Raw genomic sequence first — 10161 nt, 5'->3', positions numbered from 1 at the left:
TCATTGAAAAATTTGTATATAGTAACTTGCAGAATAGCTCCAAAATAAATGTTTTAAACTGTGAGAAAAACTTAAAGGAACAGTAATATTTAACAGTTTTTGTTAACAAATTATAAAACATTTTATGTAGCTTATATGTATTTTGTTCTAAAATGGACAAATCACATTCTAATTTTCCAATGGCTCCCTTCCCGGTATTGCCACTGACAAACTGGTCATATAGGTGAGTGGTTTTCAGACCATATCAGATTATAGTTTTTATTAATGTTATGATCTTATTTTTTCCTTCTTATCACATTGAAGGAGTTTAAACCACAACTGAGGATCCAGATGACATCAGCTGATTTGAAAATGGAAAATTATCAAATTAGAACTTCATAATGAAAAATCACTTTTATAAGTTGGTATTTTTAGCTATTACTATGATTTGTATAACTTTTACATATAAATTTGAAAAGCAACAAAAGCTAAAGAAAGATAACAAAACGACTTGGATGTCCCACTTTGACAATGTCTTGTGTTTAGTTTGGTATATTGTAGTAAACAATTCCAAGTTGCTTTAGTTGAGCCATCTCATTCTTCACTTCCTGTAAACCACTCCATGGATTTGTCTATCTCCACAACATTTGTTTTCTTTCCATGGTTTGATTGATGTTCATTAGCTACTGAAATAAAATATACATTTTAATATAAATTGTGTGTATCTGTATATTTAAATATACATTTAATGGCTCACATATATTTTTAAAACTGAGGAAATTTGGCCTACATTAAGTAGGAGGGAAAACTGACAAGAATGATATAGTCACCTTAAAATTATAACCAAAAATGTAACTTTGAAAAAAAATTATTTTTGGTTCTGGGAATTAAACTCAGTACATTGAGCCTTGTATATCCAAAGCACATAGTCAATCATTGAGCTATGCTCCTTAAATATAACTTTTGGGTTTGTTTTTTGTTTTTTGTTTTTTTTTTGAGACAGAGTCTCACTATGTAGCCCAGGCTGGCCTTTAACTCATACTACTCCTGTTTAATCCTCCTATATATTGGGATTACAGGTCGGTATCACCACATCCAGTTTCAAGATGTAACAATCCTCCCTCCCCCTTCCCCTCCCCCCCCCCTCTCTTTTTGGTCGGTCATGGGGCTTGAACTCTGGGCTTGGGTACCTGTCCTTGTGCTCTTCAGCTCAAGGTGAGCGCTCTACTGCTTGAACCACAGTGCCATTTCCGGTTTTCTAGTGGTTTATTGGAGATAAGAGTCTCACGGACTTTCCTGCCTGGGCTGGCTTGGAACTGTAATTCTAGATCTCATCCTCCTGAGTAGCTAGGATTACAGTTGTGAGCCACCAAACGCCCGGCTTCCTCTCCCTCTCTTTATCTCTATCTCCCTTCCCTCCTCCTTCTCACTTCCTCTCTTTCTCCCTCTGTCTTCTTTCTCTCTCTCAAATGTAGTGCTGGGAATTGAACTCATAGCCTTGGGATTGCAACAATCTCTCATTCCTCTCAGAATCTTTGTAACCAGATTGAAAGAATATTGGAATAATTGTACATAAATCAAATGTCTAGAAAACAGAACTACACTTTACACATGAATTAATCGAATAGGGCTGTTATTCACAGGTATGTTATTTTGTATTTGCTATGTATCACACATTGTTTATGGTTTTCAAATATGTGCAAATCAACTTTAAAGCTATTTTTATGGTTAAAACAAAAGATTACAGTGGTTATATACTTGCTTAAATATAGATGTTTCATTTTATTTATCTTTGCCCGTCCTGGGGCTTGAACTCAGGGCCTAGGCACTGTCCTTGAGCTTCTTTTTGCTCAAGCCTAGCATTCTACCACTTGAGCCACAGCACCACTTCTGGCTTTTTCTGTTTATGTGGCACTGAGGAATGGAACCCAGGACTTCATGCATGCTAGGCAAGCACCTTACCACTAAGCCACATTCTCAACCCAATATAGATGCTTTATATGCCTTAAAGTATTAATGTTTAGGTAGATAAATGCTGCTATTCCTGGATTTACCACCATAGTCTGTTTAGAATTATGTGTATAAAAAATTTTATAACATTTTACAGAACATGAAGGCTTATAACCTAAAAATCTCTGCCTCAAGAGTATAGTCCATAATAGAACTAATTTATAATCACACAAATGTAAGACTTATGACTGTCATAAGTTCTCTAAAGAAGTAGAGGGTAAGCTGGTGCTGTTGGCTCCTGGCTATAATACTAGCTACTTAGGAGGCTGAGATCACAGTTCTAAGCCAGCCTGGGCAGGAAAGTCTGTGAGATTCTTATCTCCAAATAATCACTAGAAAACTGGAAGTGGTGCTGTGGCTAAAGTGGCAGAGTGCTAGCCTTGAGCAGAGGAGCTGAGGGACAGGATCCAGGCCCAGAGTCAAGCCCCACAACACACACACACACACACACACACACACACACACACACACACACACACAGGATCCAGACCCAGAGTCAAGCCCCACAAAACACACACACACACACACACACACACACACACACACACACACACACACACACACACACACACACACACACACACACACACACACACACACACACACACACAGGATCCAGGCCCAGAGTCAAGCCCCACAACACACACACACACAGGATCCAGGCCCAGAGTCAAGCCCCACAACACACACACACACAGGATCCAGGCCCAGAGTCAAGCCCTACAACACACACACACACACACACACACACACACAAGATCCAGACCCAGAGTCAAGCCCCATAACACACACACACACACACACACACATACACACACACACACATACACACACACACACACACACACACACACACACACACACTACAGGGTAGTATGAGTAGCTATGAATCAGTCCAGTGATGGTAAAATCTGGGGCTTGATCTCAGGGCCTCAAGCTTTCACTTTCACTTTCTTTTTTTCTCAAGACTAGTGCTTTATCACTTGAGCCATGCCTCTAGTCCAGCTTTTTTTCTAGCTGGAAATAGAATCTCACAGAATTCTGCAAGGCATGACTTTGAATCATTATCTTCAGATCTCTGCCTCTGGAGAAGCTAGGATTGCAGACATGAGCCACCAACAAACAGGCCTATTAAGATGATTGTCTAGGGGCTGGGAAGGTGGCTCAGTGGTAGAGCGCTTGCCTTGCATGCCTGAGGCCCTGGGTTTGATTCCTCAGCACCACATAAACAAAAAGAAAAAAACCAGAAGTGGCACTGTGGCTCAAGTGGTAGAGTGCTAGCCTTGAGCTGAAGAGCTGAGGGACAGCACCCAGGCCCAGAGTTCAAGCCCCACGACCGGACCCTCCCGTATCCCCCAAAAAAGGAGATGATTGTCTAGCCTAAGAAAAATGAAGTCACATTGAAGGATTTAAGTAAAGGCTAACACATTTGTATTTGTTTTTGGAAAAAACATTGATTGCATTGGAGAACTGACCAAATATGGAGTTTGTTTGCATATGACAAGGTCTTATTTTCTCCAAGGCTGGCCTGCAATTCACTATGAAGATCAGAGTGGCCTTCAACTTGAAACCTTCCTGCCTTAGCTTCTCTAGTATGGGATTACAGGCATGTATCAACATACCTGCATGGGACAATGCCTACAGATGTAAGTTTTCTATGTCCATGTCTGACTCTCAAACATTAAATTGTAAACTCTTAGGAGATTTGGGGCTTAAAGCCATTTACCATTGCTTTCCAGAGGCTTTGCTTCATATTTTCTTTCTTGTTGTTGTTGCTCGAGGGGTTTGAACTCAGGGCCTGGGCACTGTCCCTGAGCTCTTTTGTTCAAGGCTAGTAGACACAGCTTCACTTCTGGTTTTTGAATAGTTAATTTGAGAAAGGAGTCTCACAGGGACTTTTCTGCCCTAGCTGGCTTTGAACTGTGATCCTCAGATCTCAGCCTCCTGAGTAATTAAGATTTCAGGTGTGAGCCACCAGTGCCTTGGTTCACATTTTCATCCAGTAAACAATTAGTAAGTTTGCTGACAACTTTACGCCTATACTGAATCATGTGTAATTTCCTCTGTGGATCTAGTCATTCTAGGGGAAGTTTTAGGTATAATCTTAGATTGTGGAATTTTCTATTTCAGACAGTGGGAACTTCTGAAGGCTCCATGGCCATATAAAAAGATTTTTTTTGTGCCGGTCCTGGGGCTTGAACTCAGGGCCTGGGTGCTGTCCCTGAGCTACTTTTGCTCAAAGCTAGCACTCTAGCACTTGAGTCACATCACCACTTCTGGATTTTTCTGTTTATGTGGTATAGAGGTATCGAATCAGAGCTTCATGCACGCTAGGCAAGTACTATACCACTAAACCACATTCTTAGCCCCCGTGATACTATTTTTGAACTCAAGATCTTGTGCTTGCTAGGTAACCTTTCTACCAAATGAGCCATACCTCCAGGCCCTTTTTTGTTGTTGTTGGTTATGGGACCTGAACTCTGGGCCTGGGCACTGTTCCTCAGCTCTTCAGCTCAAGGTTGGTGCTCTACCACTTGAGCACAGCGCGACTTCTGGCTTTTCTGCTTATGTGATGCTGAGGAATTGAACCCAGGGCCTCATGCATGCCAGGCAAGCGCTCTACCACTGAGCCACCTTCCCAGCTCCAGTTTCTTTAATTTTTACTCTTGTGTTGGTACTGGGGCTTAGACTCAAGGCCTTGAGCGCTTGCCTGGCTTTTTTGCTCAAGGCTAATATTCTACTACTTGAGCCATACCTCTACATCTTTTTTTTTGTCAGTAAGTCTTATGGACTTTCCTGGCTGTGCTGGCTTTGAACTGCAATCCTCAGATTGACTCAGCTTCCTGAGTGGCTATGATTAGCTGTGACCCACTGGTGCCTGGCTCCCCTAGCCCTTTTGTCTTTCATTTAGAGTCTTGTATTTTTGGCCTTTGCTGGTCTCAGACTTATGCCTCCCTGAATAGCTCAGATTATAGCTGTAAATCACTTCACCTGGCTTGTTTACTGAGATGGGACTTCATTAACTTTGTCCAGACTAGCTTCAAACTTCTATTGTCCTATCTCTGCTTCCCAAGTATTTTGGTTTACAGGCATGAGCTACCATGCCCAGCCCACAGCCTCATACATCCTAAGCATGTGCTATCTCAGCCTTGATGATATCCTTATTAAAGAATTTAACCTATATAATGAGGATTATGGTAAAGACGAAAATAAATACCAAAGTTCAAAAAGGATTTATTTTTGGAAAAAAACTTGGTAATATATAGAACCAATATAACTGATATATATCCTATTTTATATATAATAACCTTATATATATATATATATATATATGTATATATATATATGTATATATATATATATATATAATAGGTTATTTAAACAGTTGGAACGTTCTGTATCTACTTACACCAGGTCAAAGGCTTAGTGTATTTTCCCCCTTTGGCTTCATTCTAAATTCCCAGGGATCCTCATATAGTATACACCCATGTTTCACTTGAAACAGCCTACATGTTATGAGATTTAAGGCAGCATAAACAGAATTCAGTATAAAATGTAATATGAGGGGAAGTGGCACTGTGCCTCAAGCAGTAGAGCGCTTGCCTTGAGCTGAAGAGCACAGGGACAGCGCCCAAGGCCAGAGTTCAAGCCCACGACCAACAAAAACAAAACAAAACAAAGTAATATGAGGGTTAGAGGCTCAATAGGTAGATTGCATGCCTAGCAAGTGCAAGGCCTGAATGAAAACCCTAGTATTAGGGGTGGGGTAGGGAAAGTGCTTTGAAGGTTAGGAGATGTGAGTTTCAGTAGAGGATAAGCATCATAGGTTCAATCCTCAGCCCCCCTGCCAGTAAAGAGAGAGAGAGAGAGAGAGAGAAAGTGCTGTGTATTCATATAGAACTGGGTTCCCCTCTTGTTCTTTCTTGTTTTACAAAGTAATAGTGTCACTTCTCTAAGTTTATTTTTTTTCAGTGTTATTGATAGATTGAGTTTATAAAAGGCTTAGCACAAGTGCCAGATTGGTGATTATGATGTAATTTATAGACTGCTTCATCTATCCTCTCCAGTATGAAATGTTTTGACAGTGTTCTTTACTTTGTTAAACTGAAAAACATTTTGTTTTAAATATTACAATATGTTTATGTAAAGCTTGTTTTTTGAACACATGTTCAAAAGAAATTTTTTTTCTTAGCACTAGAATTTGAACTCAAAGCCTCATGCTTGTTACAAAGACATTCTACTGGTTGAGCTGTAAATTATTTTTCAGATACATTCTCATGCTTCTGCCCAGAGCCCACTTTAGACTGCCATCCTCTACTTACCTCCTGCATAGCTAGGATTACAGGTATGAACCATCATACCTGTTTTTTGATTTTTGTTTTTTTCCTGAAACCTGGCTTGTTTCTTAAGATGGGGATCTTGTTAACGTTACTTTTTTTTTTCTCTTGAGCTTTCCTGAAACTGCAAGTTTCCTATCTTTTGCCTCCCAAGTAGCTGAGAATATAGGTATGTAGCACTATGCCTGACCAAGAAAAAAATTTAAAGTAGAAATTATGTTATGCTTTTACTTGAAAATCAGGACATTGCTTTTTTTTTTTTTTGTCAGTAGTGGGGCTTGAACTCTGGGCCTGGGAGCTGTCCCTCAGCTCTTCAGCTCAAGGCGAGCGCTCTACCATTTGAGCTACAGCACCACTTCCGGTTTTCTGGTGGTTTATTGGAGATAGGAGTCTCACGGTCTTTCCTGCCCGGGCTGGCTCTGAACCGCGATCCTCAGATGTCAGCCTCCTGAGTAGCTAGGATTACAGGCGTGAGCCACCAGCGCCCGGCAGGACATTGCTTTTTGAAAGAAATGTGGGGTCTTTGAAAACTATCTGTGCATTTTAGCATAAAATGCCAAGGCAAAGCATCAGCTCTTCATTTTCCTTTTGCAGAATGCTGGATTAAATTTTCTATGACTACAATCTACTAAGGTGACTCTAACCTTTGTTTTTGTTTTTTTTACTTTAACCTTATGTAGCCTATAGGAAGAAAATTTTACCAATAGGCTACTATTAGAATGCTTGCCCCTGCTTTTGGTCATACCATGTGCCCTTCTACTCCACATCAGCTCTCTCTGAAAACGTATGTAGACTTACTAGTTTAATATGTGTGTAAGCAATAATTTTTTTGTATTGCCCAAACTCTGCCATCATTAAAGGTATAACTAATGTTAATACTCAGAATGATGCAATAATGAATAAATATTTGTTTCTTCCTACACAGGACCTGTAAACTGTAAACCAGAATTTTATCCAGGAGCAAGATGAAAACCCAGTTCCTTCTATAGATTCCCTAAATTGATATTGTACTTTCATCCACAGTCTTTCAAAGACTGTTTTATTTTTTTGTTTTGTTCAAAGAAACACTGACTAACAGAGCCTTTACTCCAAGGTTATATATCAAGATAGACTAAAGTGTATATTATGATTGACAGCTACAGGGGCTAATCTGAATAAAGCACAGTTGTTTCTGTTCTTTATGTAAATATCTTTTTAAGTTTTTGAAATTCACTGTCAGCTTACTCCATATAACCCTTCAGCCTTAGTTCTTACTCCATATAACCCTTCAACCCTTAGTTCTTACTATATATTTTTTAACCACATCTTTAGCAGTCTGCTAAAAGGCTTCTCCTAAAGCACTTTTTTTTTGTGCCAGCCTGAGGCTTGAACTCAGGGCATGGGCACTGTCCCTCAGCTTCTTTTGGTCAAAGCTAATGTATTACCATTTGAGACACAACTCCACTTCTAGCTTTTTTTGTGTGTGATTAATTAGAGACAAGAATCTCACAGACTTTTCTGCCTGGACTGGCTTTGAACCGTGATCCTCAGATCTCAGCCTCCGAGTAGCTAGAATTCCAGACATGAACCACCAGTGCCTGGGTCGGGTCTTCTGAAGCTTATTTTCACTGCTAAAAAGAGGATTCCAGTTGTCATTCAAGAAGCCTAATGTTAGCACTTGACAGTCTGCTTTATTTATAGGGAAAGAAAAATAATTTAAAAAAGAGGATTCCATCAAAGGACCAGTAAAATATAATAATTATAGTAGGAATTCAAACTCAATCTATAGTCAAGAGACCTGGGTTCAAATATTACTTTACTCTCTCTCTTCATTTTTCTGGATGCTTTACTTACTCTCATAGGGACATGGTAAAATTTAATCAATGAAATTCTGAAATAATGCAGGTCTGTTAATTTCTCATGATAGAAAGAACCACAAGAAATTGATCTTTAGATGTCCTACTCTTCAAACAGGTAAAGATCTACAAGACTATAAAGTAAAAAGGATCACAATGGTAGAATATTTTTCTAGTCTTCTTTCAAACCCAGAAAAGAAATAATCTATATAAAATAATTTGAAGTTTCCAGTGTTGTTAATATACTTTTAAATTATATAATAAAATTGCTTTTTCATATATCGAAGCACTTAGATCCCAACAAAAATAAATTAAAAATGCAAATAAATTATGCCATTTATGTCAGGATAAGGTTTTCTAAGACTAAGACATGGAAAAATGCTTTATTATAAATGAATAAAAGTTGTTCTACCTGGCACCAGTGGCTCACACCTGTAATCCTAGCTACTCAGAAGGCTGAGATCTAAGGATCATGGTTCAAAGCCAGCCTAGGCAGGAAAAGTCTGTGAGACTCCTATCTCCAATAAGCCACTAGAAAACCGGAAGTGGCGCTGTGGCTCAAGTGGCAGAGTGGTCGCTTTGAGCTGAAGAGCTGAGGGACAGTGCCTAGGCCCAGAGTTCAAGCCCCACAACCAACAAGAAAAAAGTAAAAAAAAAAAAAAAAAAAAAAAAGCTGGTCTACATATAATATAGGTCTTATTGTGTTAGCAATAAAAAACTATATAGAAGGAAACCAATAGTTGGATAATAAGGTTATAAGTACATTTATTTTTTTACTTGGAATACCTTTTGAGTAAAATAAACATTTCAAAGAAATGGTTCAAGCTCTAATATGTAAGCTTCATGTGTATTACGTTTCAATTTAACATATCATATAAAAATCGTCTTGGTTTATGTAGCTGACATAAAACTGGTAAAGATATAGAGAAAAAAGTGACCAAAAGGGGGGAAAACTCCAATACTAATTTAACTTAGTGATACAGCATATAAATCATTATATATTCCTAGCTGTAATGCCTGACTAGAGCTCAATAAATAATGTATAAATTTAATTATGTTTTATCACTGAATCATACCTTGAGAATAGTTATAAGCTTGAGATGGTTCACTTATTATGTCCATTGAAAATGAACCGTGTGAGTCCTGAGATTGTTTTTCCATCATTAATACTGTATCGCTGGATGAGGATGAGGATGAAGACAATCCTAGTCTCACATATCTCCCTTTTTTACCACAGAGTGAACAATCCACGGGTGTGGCACTGGGTCCCCGGGGCAGTTGAACTTCATCTCTGTTGTAGTTTCTAACAGCTCCACTGTGATGCACAGAGCGTTCTCGTTGCCAGATATAATGAGTTGGTGCAATGGCCATAACCTATAGTGAAAAGATTACTTTTAGATTAATAAAGGGTTTTTTTAAAATTTTGTTTTATTGTCAGTTTTGGGGCTTGAACTCTGAGCCTGAGCCCTGTTTCTCAGCTCTTCAGCTCAAGGTTAGTGCTCTATCATTTGAGCCACAGCACAACTTCTGGTTTTCTGGAGATAAGAGTCTCACAGATTTCTCTGCCTGGGCTGGCTTTGAACTATGATCCTCAGAACTCAGCCTCATGAGTAGCTAGGATTACAAGGGTGAGCCACTGGGGCATGGCCTCTTAGTTCTCTTTTTATGTTTAAAACAAAAACATTTCCTGCCAAATTGTGGTCCTTCAGATATTGAATAACAACTGGCAAGCTTCATAAATCTCCTGGTCCTTCTATTATTCTACATATAGCATTGTACTTTTGAGATTTAGCTCTAGTCTACTTGTGCTTCAGCTGATATTCAATTGCTGGTCAGTGTTCTTTTTTTTTTTTTTTGTTGGTCATGGGGCTTGAACTCTGGGTCTGAGCACTGTCCCTCAGCTCTTCAGCTCAAGGCGAGCGCTCTACCACTTGAGCTATAGCGTCACTTCCGGTTTTCTGGTGGTTTATTGGAGATAGGAGTCTCAGGGTCTTTCCTGC

At 39.1% G+C, this 10161-nt stretch overlaps 1 protein-coding gene across 3 annotated transcripts in view; it reads right to left on the bottom strand.

Annotated features, from left to right (window-relative positions):
• Positions 1 to 378: 378 nt before the first annotated feature.
• Spdya (speedy/RINGO cell cycle regulator family member A) overlaps positions 379 to 10161 on the bottom strand; it is a 31941-nt gene continuing 22158 nt past the window's right edge. For 2 of the 3 annotated variants that reach the window (XM_070025296.1, XM_070025295.1), the window contains exons 6-7: positions 9238 to 9535; positions 379 to 665 (exon numbers count right to left, since the gene is read on the bottom strand). In XM_070025296.1, the coding sequence (XP_069881397.1) occupies positions 574 to 665; positions 9238 to 9535 (390 nt within the window). In that variant the 3' untranslated portion in view covers positions 379 to 573. The remainder of the gene's footprint in view (positions 666 to 9237; positions 9536 to 10161) is intronic. The other variant, XM_070025298.1, reaches the window with a different exon arrangement.

The sequence above is a fragment of the Dipodomys merriami genome, unplaced genomic scaffold, assembly GCF_024711535.1.
Source record: "Dipodomys merriami isolate MVZ:Mamm:240054 unplaced genomic scaffold, mDipMer1.0.p SCAF_17, whole genome shotgun sequence".
Taxonomy (NCBI): Eukaryota; Metazoa; Chordata; class Mammalia; order Rodentia; family Heteromyidae; genus Dipodomys; species Dipodomys merriami.
This window is presented reverse-complemented; position numbering and strand designations above follow the sequence as displayed.